The sequence below is a fragment of the Sparus aurata genome, chromosome 19, assembly GCF_900880675.1.
Source record: "Sparus aurata chromosome 19, fSpaAur1.1, whole genome shotgun sequence".
In the NCBI taxonomy this organism is placed as follows: Eukaryota; Metazoa; Chordata; class Actinopteri; order Spariformes; family Sparidae; genus Sparus; species Sparus aurata.
Genome location: NC_044205.1, coordinates 11,387,425 through 11,415,304, shown reverse-complemented (window position 1 = coordinate 11,415,304; position 27,880 = coordinate 11,387,425). Strand labels below are relative to the sequence as shown.

The 27,880-nt window shown below is 41.3% G+C and overlaps 1 protein-coding gene across 9 annotated transcripts in view; it reads right to left on the bottom strand.

Annotated features, from left to right (window-relative positions):
• ntng1a (netrin g1a) overlaps positions 1 to 27,880 on the bottom strand; it is a 302,462-nt gene that overhangs the window by 39,720 nt on the left and 234,862 nt on the right. For all 9 annotated transcript variants that reach the window (XM_030397931.1, XM_030397929.1, XM_030397933.1 and 6 more), the window contains one exon: positions 19,500 to 20,143. In XM_030397931.1, coding sequence (XP_030253791.1) covers positions 19,500 to 20,143 — 644 coding nt within the window. The remainder of the gene's footprint in view (positions 1 to 19,499; positions 20,144 to 27,880) is intronic.

Genomic DNA, 27,880 nt, shown 5'->3' with positions numbered 1-27,880 from the left:
ACCCCCTGCACAAAGCTGCTGATCCCAACAAATTGGGCAGACTAAACTCAACATGGTCCTTAAGTGGGTTAACTAAGTGAAGCAATTACATTTCAATCTGACGCCCAGGTGTTTTCATATGCAAGCCAATTGGGTCAAACGTGGTTAATAAATGTTTTTTTTTTTTTTTCTGCCCGCGTCGGCACTCGGTGTCTGCTGTAAATGAGCGACAACACACAGGGGGCTGTAAGGGGGCGGGCAGCGGGGCGGTGGAGGTGGCGGGGGGGCGGGTGGTTTGGAAAATGCTCCGGCTTAATTATGTGTGATGAAAATGAAATAGAAACACAAGAGTGGCTGCTAAAAAGGGCCTCGAGGTGTGTATGTGTATGTGAGTGTGTGAGTGTGTGTGTGTGTGTGTGTGTGTAGGATGGATAATTGCACAACACACACACACACACACACACACACACACAGATTAAGATTTACTGTACAATATATTCGTCCCACCTGATCTCCCCAAACACACACATAAACACACGCACACCCTGTATGGAAATACACCACTGGGCTCTTCTCCATTGACATGTAGCTTGCAGCTGCCGTCTGTATTGGCTTTAAACAGATCAGCCTGCTAACGTGTTACCTGCTAATTGCCTCCTCACCCTCTTTCCCCCCCGGCCTGCAGTGCATTGTGGGAAGTGGAAGGAGTGAGATCTCGGCACCTGCTCTCCTGGGATGGACCTCAGCCCCCAACCTTCTCCTAATTATATACTTCTTCGCCATCCCTCCTTCCCCTCTCGCAAGAAAAGTGGGCAGTGAGAGCAGTAAAGTGGAGGCTGTGGGAGAAATCACGGCAGATTCTCGGTGTCATTTCTCTCTTAAATGTCAATTTCTGCTTCAATTTGTTGGCATGAGGACATTATTCTATGGAGCCACTGCACGAGGAGACATTATAGGCCTATTCGGTAGATACAGCATAGTTCCAGCTACCTAAGATGGGAGATATAACCACAGAACCTGGATGAGAGAAGTAACACGCATAGGTTGAACAACTTTGTCTACACACATCTTAATTTCAATCTGTAGGTGCATAATATACAGCATTTAAATCAGCTGACGGACATGCAGACCCCCCCTTTAATAAGACATTATGGTTGATGCTGAGATTTTCTTTGCTGGTTTTGAGTAACTTGTACACTTGAAACAAGAATTAACAGGATTATAAAGCCGTTCGATCAACACTGACAGGAACAAAACTACTTTGTTAAAGTCAAAATTTCTTATTTCGAGCATCTTTCCTTTTATCTCTTCAAATATGAAGAACGGAGCTGTTTGTATCTGCCAAACTGAGGATAAATCCGATAAAATTTCCAGATAATGGCGCCAGCATTTGTCATAGTCGAGCAAATTTCCCTACAAACTGAGAAGATAATTGTTGCATCTTACTTTGTAACCAGACAAGACCTATTTGTTTTGAGCCAGGCACTTTGAAGCTAAATATTTTGAACTGTTTTAAAAAATGAAAAAAGGGAAATGTTCCTGTTCTATTTGTAGATAATTCTGCTTGTTTTAAAGAATACATTTTATGCTCATTTTCAGCTTCATAATTTGATTTTGGGTCACTACTAGAATATGTTTAAATGCTAATGCTAAATTGTTCTCCTTTAATATATCTTTCCATTTTATTGCTTTTTCCCCTTGCTTTTGAGAGCCTACTTGTTGTAGTGTGATGATATAAAAACTTACTCAAATATGGGATACATATTTCAACCTAGGCGTGGGTTCAAACCTTTCACCTTCATTCATATTCATTCATCTGTACAGTTGGTGAGCGGAAAGAAACACACAAGAGAGAAAAACTTTTTAAAAGAACTGGTTTGTGGACAGAACAAGCAGCATTGACAAACAACAGTTTTCATTATATTGAAAAAAAGATGTAAAATATGTGAACAAATTACCTCATGCAGGGGGAGTTAAGCCTTTACAGAGGCTACAGTCATTACTGCTTGACTGCATTGCCTGGCAATATATTTACAGCAGAACACGTTAGAAAAGTGATATGCTTAAGTAGCCAATTAAGCCTTGGAGTGGCACACACAGCGGTGACCCAGCTGGTGAACTTGGCGGCTAGCTCAAAAACTGCAGCACTTCTTTTAATGATTGTTTTGTTGAGCTGATGATTGTTTCTATGTACGTTCTTATCAAAATAATTCATTATATATACAAAAAATATAACGCGGTCTTGCTAAACTAAAATGACAGCACAATAATTACCTATCTTAGCTGCTCTAGCGTGAAACATCAACACAACAGCGATTCATATGTTGCAGTGCGGGCTAAATCGAGGCATGCAGGTAAATGTGCCTGCTGCCTGCATCAATCCGTCCGGGCCATCCATCTATCGAATCCTCAGCATTACTAATGTATGGAGTTGGACATGCTATCCAAGCAGGAGTCAATCAAGAGGTCTTTACCGCCTGTGACATGCCAAGCCAGCTCAATAGAATCGACATGCTGGGCCTCACTGATACTGCTCTCAGCTAAAGACTATTGGCCGCGGACCCAGCGACAGAAAGTGCACTGCGGAGGAGTGAGAGAGCTCCATCGGGGGAGGGGAGGACGGTGTCACACCGATTCGAGGCGAGGCCAGGTTGGAGAGGTGACATTAAGCGATCCTGTCATTTCATAAGCGACGCCACTGATTGGAGCCCTTAGCGGAAGTAACTCCCCGAAGATCGCGCAGCATTGATCGGTTTGGGTCGGTGGCCAGTCCGCAAGCTGTGTGAGGTTAGACTGCACTTGACCTCTGTGTGTGTGTGTGAGTGTGTGTTTGAGAGAGAGCGTGTGTGAGTAGAAAGAGAGACAGTGTATGTGGAACGTCGCAGCACAAAACATTCACAGCCATTCATTATCTCATGAATAAGCTACTGTTTTTTTTGCACAAATATCTGTTTTGTACTCAGCATCACCGATTTAATTCAACATTAAATCCTCCAGAGTAAAACAGCAGAAAACATGGAATATAATAAAAGCCATTACTTCTCAACTGTATTCTGTTATCTTGTTGCTTCTTGCAAATGTCACCGGCCATTAAAGTTTGGCAACCCTCCTCCTTGTTACATAATCCCAAAGCCGGGAGGAGACGTCTTGCATGGCTACGCCCACCTGGGGCTAGAATGTGAAACCAGGGTAGGACCCAAAGAGAAGGTGTAATTACAGAAAATGCTGGCGGCTTTCCAGTCAGCAGAAGGGTTAACTCTTCAACCCCGAGCGAGGGTCATCAATAGCTCTGGAGGAAACGCTGCACGCCGTTGTCTTGAAAACGTGAGCCCCTGACACACCAAAGGGGGCAATGTTTCCTTTAAATTAAATGAGGGGCTGCATGGCCTCCTGGTGATTAATGGGAGCGGCATGAGACGTAAAGAATTGCTTGAAGGTGAGCATGCAGGTGTGTGTGTGTGTGTGTGAGAAAGAGAAAGAAGAAGACAGATGAAGATTTAGATAGAGAGAGAGGACAACTAGGTTTGTGTGTGTTTATATCTGGCCCATATATGTATTTATGCCTTCCGTAACAGCATTTCAAGCCAGCGTTTTTGGCAATTGTTATTCTCTAATAAATCTGTAAGAATGTGTCTTAATATGGGGCCACGCCGAATTTATATGCCAGCAAAAATGACAGAAAATTGGCACCACTTAAAATAAGATGTTTGGGCGAATGTAATATATACTGGGGCACCTTCCAACAAGAAAATAAGTCTGCAAAAAATATGGGACAATAAAATTAATACGACCGGTAACCGAAAATGCTTTTTTGTTGCAGATTGACAACTGCAGCAGGTGAAGTGTTTTTATGATCAAGCATCTCGGAAAGCCTGTTACATTTGGAGGCATAGTTATTCTTTTGAGCAACTAGATTAGAGTAAGAAACTTTTTTTTAAAGAGAGAGGGGGAAAAGAGCAAAATCAGGTACCAGTATCAACTTTAAAAGACACACACTCCTGGTTAAGTGCATTAAATGGAAGCTGTCCGTTCACCACAGCACAGACCAACAGCGTACTTATACTGAAAGATTGAAAAATGCAGCTTTTTAAAATTGTTTCTAATTCATTTAATTTGTGGAAAACCCCCTTGAGATGAACTGTCTTGTTTCAAGGGGGTCCTCAGATGAGGCTCTAATGAATATATACAGCATAATATATTAAGCGCGAGGCCACACCAATCTTTTCAGCTGGCCAAATGACAGGAGAGCTGCACTGCTAAAAATAGTGTGTTTGCATTAATTAATTACAGTAGCAAAATATGAAGAGATGGGACTTTTGTCTACATGGTGACTGAAATTGATTTATCACTGCAGAGTGACTGTTGCAGCAGGGGGGAATGTATTTCCAATTCAACATCTGGGAAAAGCAGGTGTTAAATTTTGGTCATACATTAGAGAAAACAGGGCGACGAGATGAAAAGATTAGAGACTAACGCCATTCTCCACATCTTTGCTCCAGTTGCTTCTACATCGCAATAAAAGAACATATGAGCAATATAAATATTGTGGCAAAGTAAAAGACAAAGTTCAGTTTACAGGAGCTGTCTTTTCAGCACCACAAAACAAGCCCAAAGACCAGCAAAGCCACGGCCGACTGATCTGTGTCAGGGACACAAACATGATGTCTAAAAAAATCCTTCAGAAATGTGCAATTATCTTCCACACTCATGTTTTGTAATTCAAGGAGGGCCTTTTTTTAATCAAAATTGACCTTTCTGTTCACTGTTGAGAGGCATGTGTAATTGAATTTTCAGAATAACAAAAAAAACCCAAACATATTTCACATTTTTATTTAGCTGCAGAAATCTTTCTAACGCTCAATTTCTTTTAGTGTGCACAATACACATCATAAAGTTACAATCTCTAAGAATATAATGATATAAAACCCAATTTTTTAAAGTTATTTATGGCTACCTTTATTCTGCGTTGAACATTAAATGTATTCACACTTATGAATTATCTCTATTTATAGAGTCCGGAGTTCTCTTGCTGGCGGGAAAGAAAAAAACACAAAAAGACACATGTACTGTAGGAATTTCAGAAGTCTATGAGTGTAGTTTGTATGAACACTAGAAAATGATTTGTGGACGACATTGTAAGTCAGACCTATTGACTTTTGTCCAGACCCTCTAATCACCGTCATCCTCGTCATCGCCCCACATCACCACTGATCCATCATGCTCCAATAAGTTACATTACCTTGCGAAAGTAGCGAAGGTCTGTAAAATTCAATACAGCACGTTTCCCTTGCTTGATTGTTATTCTCCCCCTCTTTTGTCAGTTGCAGCTCTATTGTATGCTCCTGTTCTGCTTGAAGGCTAAAGCACCGTCGGATGGCCATACATAATGAGTGCCTGCATTCATTGTCCTCCGCAAAAGATAACTCGCTCAGAATCGCTTTTCATGACTCAATGATCCCATTATCAAGCAGTTTTTATTCATCACTCCCTGTCATTTCCAGATCAGAATCGAATATCTCGCTTGGGGAGGTTACCACATCGGCGCTGTCACTGTGTGTGTGTGTGTGTGTGTGTGTATTTGTGTGTACAAGACGTGAATTAGACAAACAGAAACAGTACGATGACGCTGTCAACACTTCTCCTTCTGTTAGAAATGCTGTATCTGCCTCAGCTTATGAGAGGGAAATGCTGCCATATGGTGTTTTCTTCACTGACGAGGCGCTCTTCTCATGTCGCCCATGCCGATATGGCTAGCTCAGTGGGATGCCTGACTGATGAAGGGATGGCCAACTCTTTTTTGTCTTTCTAAACTCATCACCACTTTCCTTCACGTAGGTCAATGCTATTTTCATAACAATGATTCATGATCAAATTCTGTTTGGGACACAAGCATTAAGGCTTTTTAAGAAAAATCATATTAAGATTATTTTGGGAGTCTTATGAGTCGCATTTCATATTAACAGGGGAATATAGAAAATGATCATGTTGTGACTTTAGCTTGGGTCATTACCAAAGAAGAATGATCCTTTGCTTCTACAGAACATGGCATCTCTGTGACAGTGCTTCATTTATAATGGTGGTTGTTTTGTTTTTTTTCCTTCATCGAGAAATGGCATCTCCTGCGACTTGGATATCTCATTTGGCCACATTGCGATATTAATGTGTGGGTTGTTTTTTTTTGGACTCTCAGTGACAGCACTGACCAGTTGTAAAGACAATATTGAGATATATTTACATTTTAAGGTGATAAAGTGAAAACTTGCATATTTACATGTCCAGCAGTTACAGAGCAATGTTAGCGTTATTATGAGTTACATTCATGGTTAACTTGGGGAAAGTCCAATATAAACTCTTCATAAAGTTCTGTTTTGTGGTCTCAACCAATCCCCAAAGGAAATTTCTGGCTCTTATTTCCTGCTGAATGAAAAACAGTCAAAGTTGACGGACATCGTTCACCAGACTTTTAATGTGAAGCTGCCAACCATATTATCATCACCATCTTATTGCTGCTGTTTACAGTCAACCTAATGCAAATTCAAAAAAAGAAGTACTACAAAATTATTTCCTGGGTGTGTTGGTGTTATTTACATTATATATGTTTACAGCCTAAACAACTGTTTATATGTTGTATGTTTGTGTGACATGAAGAAAGCACAAACTTTGATTTCCTCGTGCAACCTGGTGTTGGAAAATGACAAATAAATCAGTGTGATAGACTTAATTTCTGCCACCACGTCAACCTGAATAGTACACTGGACCTTTAAGAAACACTGGCTCTGTAGAGGCTCCCATTTCTCTCAATGATACGATTGTATGTGTGATAAATTCAATTATATCAGAGTTAATATATTGGTGTGAAAATAATAATACTTAAATTAAAATATTAAAGTAATATAAGCACATTTATGAGCTTACAAAACTTAATACGTTGCAGTAAATTACAGAACCATGTTGAAGCTTTTTCTGAGTATAGTGTTTAATGTTTTTCCAGATGGCACTCACTATGCAAGTGTTGCCAACATCTCCCCCAATCTCTACCAGTTACCAAATCATCAGTGTGGTTATGGGGGCTGCAAGTGAAGGAGAGGTCAATGAGGAGATTAGTCATGAAACCCTGACAGGAGGGCCCATTATGAAGGCGGCTGTAGACGACAAAGGCGGGGGGGACGACATGTCGAAAAAGGCCTCTCCATTAATAAAATGGGTCACCACATGAATGTTGAATGTGCTCTGTCGACGGTGAGGAAGAGAAAATGCCTCCTGATACGGCTGCTCTTTGCCCAAGACCCCTTTCTAGTACAAAGGAGGAAAATTGGCGACCCTCACCCGGAGATAAAAAGGGCTTTATGAGAAATCAGATCGGAAAATGGCTCATTGTCTCCATTGAGACTGTCAAGGTTTTAATGTAACTCCATGGTAAATAGTTGGTCATCAATCATTGGGTTTGTATGGGGGTAATAATGTATGGATCATGCCTGGAATCAAAGATGCTGCCTGCATTATCTCTATGTGTATTCATATGTGTGTGTCTATGTGGAGATTTTAGATTGAATTCCAGCTGAACTAGATTTGGATTTATGGAATAAAATATGGGATAGATATTGCCTGGAGGATATACAAACCCCCCCACACAAATACACACACACACACACACACACACACACACACACACACACACAAACATAGCTTTAGATGTGGAAATACTGTATATGATGCCACCACATCCCATATACACCAGTGAAGCGTGAGCTGTCTCATCATGCGGGGCATATCAGCAGTGCAGTCTTCCAGTCCAAGACGTAAATCCAATTTGTTGTCTGTGTGGCGGCTACTAATAATGGTGAACCCACTGGGAGAGAAATCAATGCACCAAGTATAAGATCTGCATTATCAGCAATGCAGCACTCAATGAGAAAACCAGTGCATCAAGTTCAAGTGTAAACTTCAGCTTGTGAAGTGAGAAATGAACGTTGCTTCATCCCTGAGAACGGGGAAAGGGGATTTGTTGAGGCGACGCGCCTCCTGTCCTCGGCTCTGCTGATAAAATCTTCATGTCACTTGTAGCTTTGCTCCTCATATCTCTGGACTCGGTCGATTCCTCCGGCCTGTGATAAATAGTAGGGGATTGGCTTGTACACCTTCTGTGGGTTCAATGTCAGCGACATGGCAGCTTATCACTTGGTTTTATTTGCACGTAATGCTTTCAGTGTACTTGATTCTTTATCTCACGACTGAGCTGTACTCTTCCGTTTACACTGTTGCCATGATTTACTTTTTATGTTAGCTGTCATAGGGAAAGACCAACATAAATTGTTTTTAGTATGAGAACTGAATTTTAGCTTTTAATTTTCTCCCTTTTTTCTAAAATTGAATCACATTATATAATCGAAGGCAACTTTTTTCACGATGGAGAATGTCACAGTGCTTTCTTTTATTTTACACGTATAATAACAGCTTATTGTATAGTAGGAGAAAGATTATTATAATAATAAACATTTTACATTACATACAAATGGCAATTCATGTTTATTTTAATTGTAACTTTCTCTTTCCAAAATATTGCTAATTTTATCAAATCTTTATAAAAACAAATGTTGTGTTTTGGGAAGTACTTGTTACTGCAATTAACAAATTAACAATCATTTATTTGTTTTACATTTACATTTTATATTTGAGGCCATTTAGCAGACGCTTTTGTCCAAAGCCTGGTGGCTGCCATGCAAGGTGCCGACCAGCATATCAGGAGCAGTTTGGGGTTAAGTATCTTGCCCAAGGACACTTCGACATGCAGACCAGTGGAATTGAACCAGCAACCTTCCAATTACAAGATGCTGGCTCTACCCCTGAGATTTCCCGCTGAAAACTGCTGCTTACTTTAAATAAAATATCTTATGTGAATTTTAGAAGCCCAGTGCATCCAAAAAAAAAACAAAGATGTTCACCCCAGCAATCTTCTTCTACCAAATAATTTGAAAGCACCGTCCGTCTGCAAAGCAAAGACTGCCACTTTCACCTTCCCTCACACAAACTACACCTACAGAGTTAGCCTCGTTTATAAATACTGCTTCGGCTGCACCAAACTTCGTTTAGTATGAAAACAAGAGCAAGCAAACACTTTGCTGTTTGTGCTATGAATATTAAAAAAATTAAATATCATGGGCCTTATGAAAGTACAGTACAATAGGTTTAAGCTGGATTGTCTTTGGAAAGGGGCAATTCAGCAAACAGAGACTAAGCAGTCAAAATCCATCCTTCTTTCATCCTTCCATTTGTATGTGAGAGTTGTAGGCAGTGTGGGGAGAGGTTTTATAAGGCAACGAGGAGAATCTGTGCTTGGAGAAGGGTCATATTATACATTGAAGTAGTCTGGGATTTAAAGTCCACCTCAGCACTGACCCTCATATTCACCTCCAAAGACACACAAGACAAATAAAATTTTCCACTCTGACAGCTGCCCCTCAACACTGAGGATACATTTTTGTTGTTTGTTGATACAAAACACATTCAAAATTCACCGATCAAATTAAAATATTTTTTTCCCTCACACTCAAAACGCTAAACAACATTATTCACTTCACAAAGAACTTTTCATTTTCTGAACAAGGAACCTTGGATTCATGTTTATCCAGACTGTACTCCTTCTCAATGTTTATCGATACAACTTTTCTTTATTTTCGAGTGAAAATGGAATATTTTCTTAAGATTAACTTCATTATCTGTGCTGTTTATGTCTTAGGTTACATAAGATTCAGTAAGCTCCATCTTTAGTGTGCATCTTTAAACACAAAGAGCACTAGATAACAGCACACCACTTTATAAATTATGCATCAAACAGGCAAGTATGACGTATAGGAATATGATGAGACTACAATTTGTGTCACATGTTAGAAAGGTTGCTTGAGCAGGTATGTGCAAAATGTAATTCATTGAATCATGTGCTAGCCTTTAATTCTGAATCACAGTGATTTAATATCCGTTTTATGAAACCCTGTGAGAGTTTAACAGCAAGGCTCTGATACAAATATTCTTGGAAGGAAACTGCACATTTTGGAACAAGTAACACCTTTCATGTAGTTACTGTATGAGCCTTTCTTCCTGTGGTCAACAATTAAAATAAGTCGCTGTCAGCCTTGTCACGGATTCTATCATTCTAAATATAAAGTTAATGTCGAGTTTTGTTAAATGTTCTTTGATGATCTTTAATGGCCAATTCCGCTGATATATGGTTTTGCAATGACTTAACGTACCCTCCTGTTTTATATGATGGTTATATATGGTGGTAATATGCCTGTGCCACTTTAGTATTACAAGGTTTGCAGATTAATGGTGCTCAGCATTTAACTTAAAGCATCCCTGGACCTCTCAGCAGGCCAGATGATACGATGATACGTAATATTGCACCATTTTAGACTATATCGCATTACAGGATATATTTTCAGTATTGTAGGAATGGCTATTGGTATCGTTAATATGATGAGATTATACATAAACGGCAAAGGCAAGTATTAGAACAAGTTGAACAGTCTGGTAAGGTCAGACAATGATATCACTAATATAAAATAAAATAATATAATATAATATAATATCAGTATATTGCACAGCCCTAACCTATTGTCAGCATACTATCATTCTCAATAATACAATGCTAACATGTGGATATTTAGCAGGTATATTGCTAACAATGGCCACTTTAGCTGAGGCGGTTAGCATGGTATCATTTGGTAACTGGCACAAAAAAATGAAGTGATGGTAATGTCAGTAGTTTTAATAGTTTTTGGGAATTCTTTCATAAACTATTGGACAAATAAAATCAATTAGATCAAAAGTTTAGAAGTTCAGATGCTTCCACTAGTCATTGATACATTTTCATTAAACCATACATGCCAACGTCACGGTGGTGCTAAAGGAAAAGTCAGAGTGTCACCAAAGTCATGAGGATTCATCCTCTAGACACCATGGATATCTGTATAAATTCATGACAGTCAATTTAGAAACCGACCAAAGGCCAGTGCTGCTGGCATGGTTAAAAATGTGGCTTCTGTCCTTAATAAGACCTAATTAAGCATCTAACCAAGGCTTGATTGACAGGACAAACATCAGCATGCAGAATATTTTTGTCCCACCATCCAGGAATTCGCCCTGTTATTGTCTGTAGCCATAAAGGACACTGGCGTGGTGACAATGGTCCGATTAATGCCTGCAGCCATAAGCAGATGATGTTGCAAAGGCAGCTGCGGCCTCTAGATACGATGCACTGGGCCCTGCTCTCATATCATATCTCATGCACCTCATATTCTGCCTCCGCCTACCGCATTTAAAAAAAAAAAGCCCTCTCCTCATATTCTTTTCTCTTTTACCTTCACGGTTCACATGCGTATTGCTTCGGGGAGGATTTTGCAGCTGGTAACATCCAATTAATTGCACAGGGGGGCCAACTTCTATATTAATACAGACTCACGGTGACACACCCACCACAGCTGGCTCTAGGTGAATTCATGTTCGAGTAAATGGCTGTGGTTGGTAAATGCTCATCAAAAATGAACCACTGGGAACAAATTCCACATTACGGCCCTCATTATCTATATCAACAAGAATTTAAAAAGCGAGGCATCAAAGCAGGAGTGGCACGAGGGCAATCGGGGGACGGCAGGTGGCTTTGTGATGAGACCAGTAAAATTGGAGCAAAATGGAATTAATACATCATGTCAGGATTTATTTCATGTTTTCTCTGTGCCTGCTTGCTCTCCACAGGTGGAGGTCGGTCCCCTTAAAACTATAAATGTCCCACGTGGTAAAAAGTGAGATTTCCTTTATCTTTTGTATTATAAAGCAGTTCTAGGTGCTGTATAAATACTGTTAAAGTATCAAAGCGCTCAATCCGTTGAGAAATGGACACCACCTGTATCTTGAAAGCAGAGCTAATGCGGAAATAAAATGGTGGGCGGTGCCTGCACGGGCCTTTGAACAAACCTACATGGATCAAAAGTTCAAAATAGAATCCTAATTGAAATTGTTTGCAGAGCGAGCAGTCCTGTCAATGGTTCTAGAGACGTCTCTTTTAGAATGGCAGTCAATGGGGCAGCTGCTTGCATGTTGCATTACCGCGGGTGAAAAAACTGGAAACAAGGCCGAGCAGAGCTAATCTAAGTAACAGTTAAATGGTCGATAGAGGTGCTGTGGCCATAGACAGTATGAGAAAAATGTGCTTTTGGAATGTTAAAGCTACATTATTTAGAAATTGTTATTTTGGTAGTTAATACAAATTCCAGGTCTGAAATGATTTTTCAAACATAAAGTAGGTGCTAACAACAAAACTCAATTTGTCACATGAATGTCATGTCGAGAAAACTTTTGTCTTGAAGTAAACACGTGACGACCTTACTCGTGCACCCTTTTCAAAACCTCATCAGGCAGGCACATCCAGAGCATACATACATTGAAGTAAAAAAGTTTCCGCATCAACTGAGAAAAAAAAATTCAACTAGGCAGTCTCTAGCAGGGGGGGCCGTCATCTGGAGACAAACCGAGGGAGGAGGATCAAAGGCAGAGAGGTGGAGAAACGGCCTGGATAGAAGTCAGGAACGACAGGTGATGTAGGTGTTGATGGGAGGAAGAAGAAAGAGATAAAGGGAAGAGAGAGGCAGCTTCGGCTAGTTGGTATTTTGGTCTGAGGCAGCCGCCGACTGGCTAATTGAGTTCTGTCAGTAACAAGATGCAAGGAGATAAAGCGAGGTCAGGTGTCATACTGAGATAAATGAAGGCTCCTAACAGGTCAAAAGCAGAAAAAAACACGCGGGTGACGTCAATCGAGGTCTCAAATGTCTACTTAGGACAATAAGTCCTCCTTTGTCTGCAGGCGGGGCACTGATGATTGTCAGCCCTCATCGTGAATAAACTCGTCATTTAACCCACTTAATGTGCTACAGAAATCTTCAACCAAAAATACAAAATCATTGGAACTAACCGTGTACCTTCACTGACGAAGACTGATCATATTTCAGTTCCAAACCAGAGGTCAGCAGTTAATAAACCATCCTACGCTTTCTGTCTCGATGGACCCACAAGTGTAGGAAGGCAGCTCGCAGCTTCAAACTGAACTGACTCAAAACGGAAATAAATAAAAAACTGCAGAAAATAAATAAAAGAGACGCTGCCCTGCGCACTTTGAAGTAGGAAGGAGGATAAACAAGAGAGCGGGGAGGGGAGAAGGTAAGCGTAGGTTGGAGGATAGACCAAGGCCAGGGAACAATTTCATTTTAGAATGTGTGTTTGGTGTCTAATCATGCCATTCACAGAAAAGCAATGCATCACCACAATACAGTACAAAACACGCAGATGGTAACGTAAAGCAATTTCGGCGCCAGAACCTAGAAAGCAGGAGTATAAAATATAATTCAGTATCATTTTAAGGTATTTCTACATCACAACATATTTTGTAGTAAAAGAATAGCACATAATAAATTAATAAAAACAAAACCTAATTTTTCAACAATGTTATAATGCTATATATGATAATACCATCGGTCATAGGGGCCAGGACTTTTACTGAGCATACTTTAAACACACAGAATATAATTTCAGCAGCTTGAGGTCTTGCAACCAGTACAAAAGAAATAAGTAGTGTGGGATCATGGGAGTTGTAGTCTTTGCTAATAAAAAAAAAAATGTATTTGATTCAGGCAAAAGTGTTCACTGACGAGATAAAGTGTTGAAAGCTTTATTCCACGCGCTCTTGACGCTCTTCTGGAAGTTTCATTGAAGGGTGAACAACTGAAACGCAACGTTGCCCTGATAAGATTACTCTGAACCTGGCATAATGTCTCACACATCTTTAGACATTTCAGACATTTGAATGAAAAATGCTACAAATGATTCCTTTATGGGAGGATCTTGAGGACTTTTACTTGTAGCGGAGAATGTGATAGTGCTAGCTGAAAGAAAAAGATCCATGTACTTCTTCCACCACTGCTAACAAGTAAGTTGATGGACAATCTACTGCATTACTTTACCGCACAAAGTGATATTACTGTATGTCACAAAACTGTAAGGGCAATAGTCTTGGTCATAATAGTCTGATAATGGCAGGAGTTGGAACAGTGTATGGAAACAGTGACTGTGTGGACAGCAAAGTGACAGATTGATAGATGGCAGCAGAATGAATTGGGTGTATGGTTACATCCACTTTAAAGCTCTGCCCTTTGAGTAGCATCCACATCACTGCTTCCTGTATTTCCTCTTTGATGAGTCACCCCTAGACGCTCCACTTCCATTACCATCATTATACAGTAAATATGACACAGACATCCATTAGACAATTTGACTTACGGCCTCATTGACATATGAAATATCTCACTTAGCTAATTTGCTGCTGGACTAACAAAAGGCTACGGTCATTTGAGTGGAGCTATAAAAATCCACACGTTGCGTGGATGTCAACAGATGGTCTAAGTTATCTGGACCAATCACTTGGCCTGTCCCACAAACCTGGCATTCTCCTACACAATGACTAATGCAGACTGCTGATTCAAAAAAGCTGAAATGCAGTGCACAGCGGAAGGTAAATAGATGCTTATGGTGGCAGAGACAGAGAGAGAGAGAGAGAGAGAGTGAGAGAGAGAGAGAGAGAGAGAGAGAGAGGGACAGACAGAGAGAGACTAAGGAGGGTAGACAAGTGGAATGACTTATTCAAGGGGGAAGTGGGCAGGAAGAAACATGAAATTAGCACAAATAGATTATATGTCGACTACAGGCAGGCCTAAGAGCAAGCCAAGCACTGTGGAGGGAGAGCGAGGAGAAAAAGAAAAAAAGGAAAAAGGCAGATTGACTTCTTGTTTGTTCCTCCCTTAGGGGAGATCCGATAGAGCCATCACTCACCAAATTGCTGATCTGTAGTTGAAACAGCTGTGTCCAAACCACACATGCACTGAACACCACAGCAATTAGAATGCACTAATAGTTTGACCTATGCACCGTGTGAGAGATGAACTGTCTCATCTATATGATGTTTTTTGGATGGTTCAGATGTATGTTCAGTACGCTTAGCGTACTTTCTGATATTAGCGGCTACCAGTGGTCCGGACTTTTCACCTTAATGTAGCGAAGTAGCGGGAATGCCTAAAGTGATAGTTTGGAAAATATTTTCCAAGTGTTGGATGAAACGATCGATACCACTCTCATGTCTGTATGATAAATATGAGCTACAGTCAGCAGCCGGTTAGCACGACTTCACATTTAGCAGCTCATTCTCACTCCCAGTGGGTCAAATACAGCAGCCTGGTCAGTGGCCCTTTGCTGTTTAGTGTGACACTGTAGGTAGCCCTGCAGTAGTATAAAGAGCAGGAATAGTTGAGTTGGTGGGGGGGTTGGGATGGGTCATACCATGGATTCGTACATTTTTCAAAACCTCTAACTATTTGTTTAGGCAATGACATTTCATGGTTTACTCTACTTGATACTTCACATAGTACCGCAGAGGTGCAGTGCTCTTATTGTTCGACATGCATTAATCCAATTAAAAAACATCCTTTAAGTGCATTTGAATGATGACTCATGTGTGACGATATGTTGATATTTACGTTCTGTGGGCGGTGTAAACGGGTGCAGCAATATGATAGCTACAGATGGTTATTATACTGATGTCAATACATATGGCAACCAACTATCAAAATTCAGATTTTAGTCAATACATCGTTTCAAATATGTGGAGTTTCCCTTAAATGGATGCCATTCTGTCTCAACAGCCACGGAAGAAAAACACGGCATCAATAAATTCAAACATCGAGTTCAAAACCAATTGAAGGGAAAAGGTTATTCTTCTATACAACTCCGATTTTCCCTAAGACATAAACGCATAATTGAGCAGCTGCCCCTTGTGACTGAAAATAATATACTTAACCTACAAATAATTCTCTGAAATCTCTTTGGTTGGAGAAACATTACAAACAACAAAGATATACTGACTATAGAGAATGAATCTGAAATAGAAAAGCTCAAGTGCTGCACAAGGGATATAACGAACCTCTACTAAAGGTGAATCAGAGGGCAATGTCTGATTCTATAAGAAAACCTTGAGCCACTGACAGTGCAGTGTCACTGTGATACAAGTCTCAGTGTATTCACTGAAATCAGCAGAGTAGAAATTTGCATTTTTCTGTATTTTGAAATGATCTGGAGTTTGGAGAAGTGTGTTTAGTGGACTGTTACCAATAAGGACATAACAAAAAAAAGTAAGAATAATGTGTTTTTCTCAGCGCTGCTTGTAAATAAAAACAAACTTCTTCTTCCTTTTAAAGGATTTCAATAGACAAAACACTAAAATCAAGCATTAGAGCTTTGTTTAACATCCAAGTTATGTTACGATGATGATGAATAAGGAGTTCTGAATCACAAATGATGTGCTTCGTGTGAGTTCAGCTGCAGCAGACCAGGAGTTGTTCGCGATGACATTTGAAGATGTCGGGGTCGTCGTCAGTGTGGAGGTTCACATTCGGTGAACAAGACTCTCCCTCCACGAGGCTGACAGGGAATCTTGAGTAGGAAAAGGTTGGTGCAATCCACCCGTTCTAGTGAACCCTTGTTTCTGACCCTCCCTTGATAATGCCCCGTGGCACATGTATGCTTTGGAAATGAACTCCCATAGGTTCATGGGTAAATTGGTGATACAAAGTTCACTTTCCCTGTATGTGGGTTTCTCTGTACAAAAACAGGGTAGAAAAAAGGGGGAAATTTAGTTAAGAACATGCATGGGGCTGACATTAATTTTATGCACAACAGGAATCAGAAGCACAAGTATGATGCCAGATTGGGAGGTTATTTAAAACGTTGGCCAGCAGACAGGATTTTAGCACTCAACAACCATGACGGTGGCATGATATAAAAGTGGTGCCATAAATCCCACCTACAGTTCTTGATATGAGCAGTGTTTTCTGGCCGTGATGGGTAATGATGAATATGTAGTTGGTGTTCTTGGTGCAGTTGAGTGGTGGTACTGAACAAAATGGGACTGGGTCTCTGTGTCAGATTCAAGGCAGGGACCGAGAGCCCCTTCAGAGACACGACTACTCGGCAGGAGAAATAGAGCGAGACGAGAAGCAGGGGACAGAGGCTGAAAGAAAGAAGAAGTGAGCCAGAAAGAGATCCTTGGGTAGCCTGAATCTTCTCAGGCTTTAATTACACTATATTGATCACAGGCGGGAGGGTGGAGGAGGAGGAAGAGGAGGAGGATCGAGCAAGGGGGGAGAGACAGTTGGCCAAATTGCAGGCTGTGGTTACTGTAAAGCATGTAAAAAAGGGAGGCAGAGCAATTATAGCAAAGTCATACAGTAGATAATTAGAAAATCCTCCCAACTCTACGCACTTTCTCTCTGCCCACACCCATTAACTCTGCTGATACATTAACACAGTAAGGGTGTCAAATTCATTCAAGCCACCCGGCCGTATGCATTGTTCTCATCCATCTCACAGCTCCATGCTCGGTTTGATTTGAAATTCTTCGCATCGATTTTTTCTCCCCAGCGCCTTTGCTCCAGTCCTTCCTTGTAATCAACCATAATAGAATGGTCATGCATGACACTTCTGGCTTCCCTGTAACAACTTGAGCTACATGTTAGGAGGCAAAGAGGTCTACTTCTGCAAAGTTGTGCTTCTTCCCTTCTCTTTCCCATCTTTTCTAGGTTGACCTACTTCAGCAAAGAGCTTAGGTTCCTTTCTTTGTTTCTCACACTGTTGTGGCAAGGGCAGAAAATCTGCGAGCTCTCCTACTGTATTTCCCTCCACACCCCCTCTCTCTCTCCTGATCCAGGCGGATGGCAGCTGAGTCCAGCACAGTGAAATATGCCAGATTCAACCTCACTGGCCCTGCAAAATCGCTCCCGCCGAGTCTCACGGAACTGTATTCCGGGGGTTAAGGAGCTTATGTCTCGTATACGACGCATGGAGAAAGGGGCTGAGCAGTGATTCGCCATGGGAGGGGGGGGAAAGGAGAGTGAAGCTTCTCTGTGTTGAGTGTATCTCATTATGGCTGAACTGTGTGTTACCTTTGGTAAACAGTGGGGAACATTTCTCAGGCGAGCGTCACTCTAAAAGCAGCAGGCTGGTAAACGACAGCAGCCCGATGGTGGCGCACAGCCATTGCTCAAATCAACAGCCCCACAGGGATGTATGGGTTCGGTCATGATTAGTCAGATAGAATAAATAATCTGCGCTTATGACAGCCCCCTTCATTTCTGCGGGTGTTGAATGAATGCCCCGTCCAAATCTTTTGTGTTAGTAAATTCCCTCCAGTTATTTTTTGCTGAATGACCTTCTCAATCACAAGAAAAGTCAAAAATTCAATTTCTGAAAGAGGCATTCATTATCATAGCGCCTTGTGCTCAAGGGTACCTGCCCATTTACTACACAATGTAAGAGCATTGTGTAGTGTAGCTGCACTCCATTTTAATGGCATATTAAGGAAATCAACAAATTAGAGATTCATTAAACAGCCTGAAGGGTTTTGAAGATATTAATGTGAATAATGTCACGGCAGCAAACACATTACAGTACGACTATGGATTAGCCGTGGTAGCATGAGAAAGACGACGGTGTGATTATAATTGAATTATTTCAAAAAGCCACATTGGTTAGACAAACTGATGTTTGCTGTGACTAAACACAACACTACTAAGATTCCATTTGTGGTCATGTCTACCTTCAGGCCAAGGCACAATGTGACACTAGCACTGTTGCGAGCCACATTCTGGCAGGATGACTACTATCCATATGTTTGAATTGTTGATGTTCCGCCGCTCTAAACTTCTGCACTGCGAGCATCTCATGTGTGACAAGCAAAACAAGAGTAATTAAATCTTCGTTCCTTCACTCCTACAACCACATTCACATCTGTTAAATTGAAAAAGCACACAGTGTAAAACAGATCCACTTAAGTCAATGCCCCAGTGACTCGTAACGTTGCAAAGTGGGGGGAAGCTTTTGACGACCTTTCCGCTAAAAGTATAATGCTGTGTTGTTTTCATGTTATATGACCCTCTGTGGGTTTTGTAAATCAAACACTAATTACAACGTGCACTGACCTGATGGCTGAAATGCTACCACTAAAGTCTTCCACGGGCTGACAGACAGCTGAGTGAGTTTGGCGTCCAAAATAGATCGCTTCAGCAAGCCGTGAGCAGCTTGGTTAATTAAGACATGCTGACAACTGGTGAACTCTGAGAATCATTATGGATCCCCTGCCTAATTGGAAAGAATGTTCATGGTAAACACATTTTTCTTCTCTATTGGGTTGCTGCACTGTTGCTTCAATAAAACCCACAGAAAAAAACACCGACAGCCTTTAGAGTCTTTTTGACATAAGTCCACCCATAGCTGAAAAACCGTCAATGAACAAAACGCTGTTGGACCTCCCATCTTAAATTGATTTAGCTACCCTTAGAAATGTGGAAATTTACCCAAATAACAAATTGACATGCGCACTCTTGGGGTGGCGAGGAGTCTGCGGCCTTGAATCAGAATTCAGGTCTTACCTGCCCTGGACTTTGATGTCAGAGATGGCATAGAAGTATCTGGACAGGTTGTTCTCGTCCACCATCGTAGCTCCCGTAGCAGGTCGGAGCAGGCGGACTCTCAGGTCTGTGATGGTAAAGAAGTCCCTCAGGTTCTTGGTGGTGTCCAGCTGGCCGTAAAGTGAAGCCATGTTGTGCAGCCGGGGCCCTGCAAACAGCGCAAAGCGATCCTTGATCTCAAAACGCACTGTTTTATCATACTTCCACACATAACCTCGGGAGTAGTCCTCAGTGCAGATGATGTCCAGCAGGGTATGCTGGGTCAGGTCCTGCACCGTCTTGGGCTCCATGGTGAAGGCGTCCAGGCAGTCTGTGGCATAGAACTGGTAGGGCTGCCAGGTCCGTCCATAATCCAGCGACTTTTCTAGGACCATCTGTTCGGGTCGACCAGACTCAAAGGTGAGGACGATGTCATCAGTCAGCTCGATGGTCTTGTTCCAAGATAGCGTGATGTTGACCAGAAGGGCCTTTGGGTACTTCTTCCAAGATGTGGACTGCCAGAATGTCGTGGGGTTACGGCCCTCGATGTCGAACATGAGCTCCGGAGGGTGGGCGAGTTCCTCTGTGGTGGCATCACATTCATTATTACACATATAGGGGTTCTCCTACATAGAGAGAGAGCAGAGAAAACCAAGGAGAGGAGGAGGAACAAAAAAGGAATGAAAAGCCGTTAGTCTTGGCGAGAACGAGGAACAAATTAGGTCATTTTCACAGTTGATCAGGAAGAGAACTCAACGTAGGAATGGTGTTGTATGCGTCACATACCATGTTATTAGGAGAGTAATTCGGGGATTTGCGAAACTGAATCAAAAGCGTGTCATGTGCATACACGCAGTATGCAATCTATGAATATTTGAAGCCACTTAGCTTTATGTTGTGCATTTATCTTCAAAGAGTCTGCCAAAAACCTCTGTTGACTGTTGACTTGTCATTACAGCGCATTTTCCCTGCTCTCTTGTCACTACACCAAGTTGCTACAAATATCATGACATATCCTTCCCAGACTTGAAATTAAGATGTCTGTTTTCGTCAGCTCTCCAACATTGGAAACACAGGAATAGAGTGAATGTGTCAAATGGCCCAGAGGAACTCATTCGCAAACAGAATGGATCAAATTAATAGCTTTGAAAGAAATGTCTCTGTTCAGTCATATGTTTAGCTGAGCTCACTGAGTCTTGAAGGATCTGCAAGTATCTAGGGTTGTAACTTATTAATTTTTTCTACTTTAATTCATTAAAACCAAGCACACCACCTAAATCCAACGTGACTTCATACATAAAGGGCTAATAGATGTTTATTTTTTATCCCTTGTGTCTGAATTTGGCTCAGGGTTTTCAGGAACTATTCTCAAGCCTTTAAATTCATCACACCCTCACACGCTTGAAAGAGGTCTTTCCAAAAACATTTGTCTGATTTACCACAAATCATTACCAGGCGATGTTCTCTCCTTGCTCCCTGGGGGCTCCATCTAGCTGTCAGGGGGAGGAGGCACTTCTCCAAGAGGACCTTTCAAGTGCTACAAGCTCCAATTTATCAGGACAAGATAATCCACTACTTGATTAGGTGGGAGATGTCACCCTGTGCGTATGCCCATGTGTGTATGTGTGGAAGCGAGTGTGGCGATGTGGTGAGGAAACAGGGAGAGAAGCAGACCTCTGATGTAAGACAGTCTAATGAAGCGGCGAGGCAGAGATTGAGTAAGTTAGAGGGAGAAAACAGCTCCATTCGGCTAATAAGCTTTGGAAGTTTTCCCCCTGTCCTCCAAGGCAAGGTGACAATGAAACAGGGCTCTGTCAGGCCCTCTGTCTGTCGGAGGGTCCCATTAATATCCTGTCTGGACCATCCCCTACAGGCTTCCCCCAGCACTGGACAGCGGTGGCTGGGAGGAGACGAGAGCAGGAAGTATGCAGACTGGCAGTGGAAAATTCCACTTGGGCTTTAGTGTACCGTTACATGGTGGGAGGTTAGGTGTGCCATTAACTGCAGCATCTGGTGCACTGTGTATCCACAGACAGATGTGTAATAAGTCATACACGACAGTTATGCCTGCTTATGGGGTGTGGACAGTCTCTACAAAACACACTTGGCATGCAGGATGGCTGATCATGTTGCTGTAGCTTGTTGGGAAAGTACGTTCATTGAAGGACAACAAAACTGTTATTCAGTGCGAGTGGAGCACAGGTGTGAAATGAATTTTCTTGTGCCAGTTTATTATTAATTAAAAAAATACTGTATTCCTCCTATATCACATTAATTGAACAACAGCTGAAGTACAGTTACACAAATCCATTTTCGGGATTAGCGCATCCCTCTTTGAAATCATGCCCTTAAATGCCTGAAATCCTATTAAATGTTGTTTATATTTTAATTAAATCTCAGACTCCAAATCAAGTTTTCAGTCAAACCATATCCTATTTTTCCACTGAGCAATTATCTCCTTACCCGCATACTTTTCTACAGCAACTTTTGCTTCCATTCTTACTTACAGACAGTGGTGGAGGGAGCACTTTTGTTTAAGTCCAATGTGTAGGAAGGAGGATCATTTCAGTAATGGGATATTGAAATATATGACATGTTATGTTTATTAATTATTTAATAGTATTTTATTACCGACAACAATTTTCCACTAAAAAAAGTTACAAAAGATGTTGCAACTGGTGCAGCTCTACTGCACCACCATGTTTCTTCAGCACGGATAAACCAAATACAGAGAGGGCATTTTTTTCTGTTTTCAGTGGCCACTGCAAGGGAGGGTGAGACGAGGGGTATTCAGTTGGTTGTAATCTGCCACCTGAATCCTTCACACAGTACAGTTTAAACTACTTCACACACTGTCAGGGAGGTTAATCTTTTGAAAATGTAAAATGTTTAATATAATATTCACAGGTTTTGAATAAAATCTTATCCTGCACAGAAACTAGTACCTTCAGTTGTCTGAAAATTGAAGTGGAATACATTTCACCCTGTGCTGCAGTGGGGTTCAAGTATAAAGCCGCAGAAAATGTTGTGAATTATTGAGGTACTTGAGAGTCTTTCCATTTATTTTACAGTACTGTACTTAAATACTAAGTTACTTTCCACCAGCAGCATTAAAATGCATTCATGTCACCCCCAAACCCGACTTCCCAATGGCAGACTCCCCAAACCTCTGTGGTAGCCATAATCCTCGGCTGGAATAAGAAAACACTACTTCTGGTGTCTATGAGGAGGAATTGATTCATCTCAGGTCAAGCTTTTCTGTTCCTTTACATCTTAATCCAATCCAGTGATCATCTATTACTGTAAACACCTACACACACACACACACACACGCGCGCGCGCGCACACACGCAATCGCACAAACACACCTGCTTGCTCACAAACTGCTTTCTTCACCAGCACATCTCTGTAATCAGACAAAGATGTATCCATATCGATCCCTGCAGCTGAGCAGCTGAAAATCTGCTGTCCGTAGCACCTGCACGAAACCTTGGCCAGTCGTCCAGCGCTCCTCCTGAACACACGGGTTAAAAACCTTTCATTACTGTCTCCTCCGCTCCTCACCTAATGACAAAATACTGCCTTTATGAAGATCAATAACCTCAACGGCCATCCCGGAGAAGAGAAAGGAGATAAAATGCTGAGTATACGGCCTCATGAAAATCAATGGCAGTTTTCTGTGTTTTACTGTAGGGCACCACGGAGGGCTCTGTTAGCCGATTAATGGCTTGGCACACATTAAAATAATTGACAGCGCCCGGCACTGCAGCATTTCTGTAATTACAAAAGATGTTTCTATTAATCCCAATGTGATGATAAGTGGCCAGGATGGGGGACAGCCATCGCAGATTACAAAGCCAGCGCTGAGGTTACTAGAGCAGATAAGTCACGCTAAATTGGTGCTAATAGAGATGCTGTCGACCCACCCAAAACACAGGGGCTTAATCCGATTATTAGCATTGTGATGCAGTGAGATAGTGTGAGGGAGCAGGCGCGCGTGTGTGCAGGTGGGTGCTCGTGTGCAGCAACATGTACGCGGTTCAGGGTGGATTTCACAAATCATCAGGAAGCTGCTCTAAATTCATCTGGCACCGCGCCCATTGTTGTCAAACTGTTCAGGCTAATTTTACCAACCGACTAGAGGAATAAAAACCAACAAAGCAGCAACGTGGAGGATAATGAATTAGACTAATTCCATTTAGCTGCACTCCAAAGACCAGCGTTATTTGTAGTGTTTAGGTCACAGAGAAGTGTTTTCCCTTGCTTTGCAAACCGAGGCTTTTAGACATGTTACAGAGTACGGAACAATTTACATGATGCACTCAGAGGTAAGACAACACGTCACATCACTTGTCTTAAGCAGTTTACCTCCCAAAGACTTGAAAATCAAGCCACTAATTGTGGCATATTTCAAGAGGTTCACTGTTCCTCTGTGACTGCTACAGTTTAATGAACAATGATAAATGATCATAACAATTGTCTCCTGAGCTTTATCCATCATCTATCCATCTTTCTCTACTTTGATGCAGATCCTCATATTTTCATGATTCATTACTTAAAGTAAATATGTGAATAACTTCTGTTTATGCTGAATGTATTCCTTTTTTTCCCCCCTCATTCACATGCATTTTTTCATACTGGCTAAATATAGAAGCTAAGAGGTGTTTTATGTTTCAACCTTTACCCCAAGACAAAAAACCTATGAACAAACCTATAGTACATGTACATGTAAAATGTTGCTCTGGCCAAGGAAGGGCAGGGAATATTTATATACTTTTTCTCATCAGTTTATTATAAATTCACCAAAAATACAGAGGTGAAAGTTAGGATTCGTGAAAAGTAGGCACACAAATACAAAAGCAGTGTGGTGCAGGTAAGCTACTAAGGGTCTGTCCGTGTCTGGTTTTGAAAATAAGATACAGCCGTGGTGTCTGACAGCCTTGGCCCGGTAGCACGGCAACTGCTGATGGAGGATGGGACTTCGGGGAATATAAATTTACTAACTGCCCACAAGCCATCTAGATAGATGGGCTCACACCAATCAAACAGATCCGCTTGTGTGACAGGTGTCTTGCACTTGTAACCCAGATAGCAAATTTAATCCACCTTCCATCCTTTCCTCTTTCTACCCTTCCTTCGTCTCTTTCTCTTCTTGCACGAATAGGTTTAATTGCGAAGGTGAACAGTGCACGAGCTTCAGAGTGATAAATCTTAACATGTGTTTTAGACAGGAAAAGCTTTGTTTACAAAAAAAAAAAAAAAAAGATCTATCTGTTAAAAGACATTGCGAAGGGCTGGAGTTATTTGTTTAAATAACAAGCTCTCATCATTGTTTAGCTTCTGTATGTATCAACTGTTTTTCATCACTCAGGATCTGTGGTGCATTTTGGATAAAAGAGCGCTGATATCAAGAGTCAGACTGTCAAACAACCTAAGATCACAACCAGCCGATCGTTTGAGCACCTTTTGAATCAGTAAAATGTAAAACAAGAAGCAAAGAAACTGAAAATTCAACCTCCAAATGATGAGCTGATTATTAATCATTCAAGTCCAATAAAACTGCAGTAATTCTAAAACAGCTTCCATAGCGTATAGTACAATGTAATGACAGCATTAACATGCCAAACAATTCCTCTGGTCTTGATAAAAAGAAATAAACTGGATTTAACAATATATTTATATGTAAATATATATAACAATATATCTATTTGAAATAATACATATTTCCTGCCATATAGATGTAACCATAGACCTATATTCTGCAAAGTTTATGATACTGACATTAATATTGGCATTTACAATAGTTAACTGCCAATCATTTCAGCCTCAACCACTTGTTATTGCGTATCTTTTAAACATTTTGGCTTTTGACCGCAGGCTGATATAGTTTCTCCTCATATAAGATTTTTTATTGCAAATAAATTAATTTACATAACATGTGGTCTATAAGAGATATGTTTTATTCATTTAGATGCAATCTGGACGAACGCAATGCTAAAATAGGCAGGCCAGTGTTCATCCAACAAACACACACACAAACACACGCGCGGTCCTTTCTTCGCTGTCATTATCGCACATGAGAGAGACAAAGACAGATGGAGAGTGATTGCAGGAGTTTATCACTAAACACATATCAATACTAGAGCCTGGGAACTCCTAATGACACAAACAAATTGCCTCCTCGCCACACGCCGCAGCCGGTGCAGGTTTGGTGAGAAAACGTTCTAATTTTGTAAGAAATAAATCCAAATCATTTCCACGTTACACTTCCCACTCCTCATTTTGCCTCTCTAGCGGCTGTCTTTAAACAATCTGTTCTATCAGGAGAGTAATTTTTGAAGCCACAGAGGTTAAAAAGTCATGATGTTTAGAGATGGCATGCTGCACTTAGATGTCTATAAATCATTACAGCATTAATCTAAAGGAGACTCTCTTGCAAAGGGGTAATGCTTTGTGACACTAACACAGTGCTAGCGTAAAAAGTCTTCTTGTGGAATCCATCCATCCATCCATCCATCCATCCATCTATCCATCCATCTCCTGTTCTTTGCAAGGTCATGGAGGACCGGACTGTATCCCGCCATGATGAGATGCACATTCCATCACGGTAGCTTGTAACCGGCTGGGCTGCTCATACTGTAATCATAAACGTAACCTATTGGTCAGTAAAAGGTTCACCCTCAGTTTGACAGAAACTCACACACCGAGAGGATATTTCTCTTCCATTTCCTTCATTTCCGACTCTGTGCCACATGTGTGAACATTGCATCAACAGCGCAGAATTTCTCTCAGCTTCTCCCCAGAAATGCATAATCTCTTTTCTCACATCTATCCATTTCTCTTCCATGTTTTTTACCTCTTTCCTCAGCCAGGTGTGTGTCTGTGTGTATGTGTGTGTATGTGTGTGTGTGTGTGTGTGTGTGTGTGCGTGTAAGACTGGGGTTACGGTTAAAGCTATCCCTGCTGCATTAATGAGACCTTGTGTTCCACGATAGATTTCTTCATCCCAGACCCAGGGGCTTGATTGAAGCAGTGCTCTCTCAATTTCAACCCCCCCTCCCCTTGTCTCTTTCTCTCTCTCTCTCCCCAGTCATGCCAACACCTTTACTGGATTCTCTCTCTCTCTCTCTCTCTCTCTCCCATGGTGATAGGTGATGCAGACAGAAAGAGGGGCTTAACCTGGACGTGGAATGAATATTGGATGCCAGTGTGACAGATTACAGTGGTAATAGACACCCAGGCCAAATCCTCACAAGGATTACAATCATATTTTCAAATGGCTCAGGGTCGGCCGGAGGTCGGTCGGCCTGGACCATGGTCAACAAGGCGACGGGGGACCTGCAATCACACACACACACACACACACACAAACACACACACACACACACACACAACCCAGCACACACCAGGTTCTGCTTAGCCAACTGTGTGTTAGATCAAACATGGTTTTTGCATTCATTTTGATACTTTTTGATTTAAATGTTATGACTTCTGGTTATTTTTACAATAAGCTTTCTGTTAAAATAGTCATCCTCTTAAAATTGTGGTGTAACATTGATACATGATCCTCATCGTCTACATTAATATACCAGTTCTGCATTAATTGATTAATCAATTGACAACAAACTGACAACCATTTTGATCATTCATTGTTAAAGACTTGTTTTTCTCTTGTTTATATTTTGTAAATGAAGTTTTAGTAAATGAATTGAAAAAAAAATATTTAGGAAGTTATTTGTTTTAGTCATCTATCAAGCACAAATATCAAACATCTCCTGGTTTCAGCCTATCCAATGTAAAGGTTTGCTGCTTTTCTTTGTCATTTATAATAGTGAATGAAGGGTCTTGGTTTTGGACTGTTGGGCAGACAAAACAAGTCATTTTGAAGGCGTCACTTTGGGCAGGGAAAATTGTAATAATCATTCTTAACAATCCTTTGACATTTTATAGATATTGGCAGATTGATCAAGAGTTAAAAAACGTGTTGGTTTCAGCCGTGGAGTTTAGCCTACAAGGTCTCACTATGGCATTTGTTGCACACTCACACAAACACACAGATATACAAAGAGAACTGGTGCTCAATCAAACCTCAGCAGCTGGAAGTGGACCGTAGACGACAGCTCGCCGGGTCCAACGGATGAAATATGCTGTTTTGTGGCACCAGTGGGGGAAATCCAATAGTGATCTAAGGCAACGAGCTGCGCAGTGCGACCACCTTAAGCACCGCAGAGTGGGCTGTCCAGTCGACTGAGGGGAGGTTACGAGGCGAGACGGTGTGTAAATGTCCCAGTGTTGCGTTCACTGTGATCAGTGGTGGCGGTTTAGAAGATTCATGAGCCTTAAAACAATAGTGCAGAAAGCCT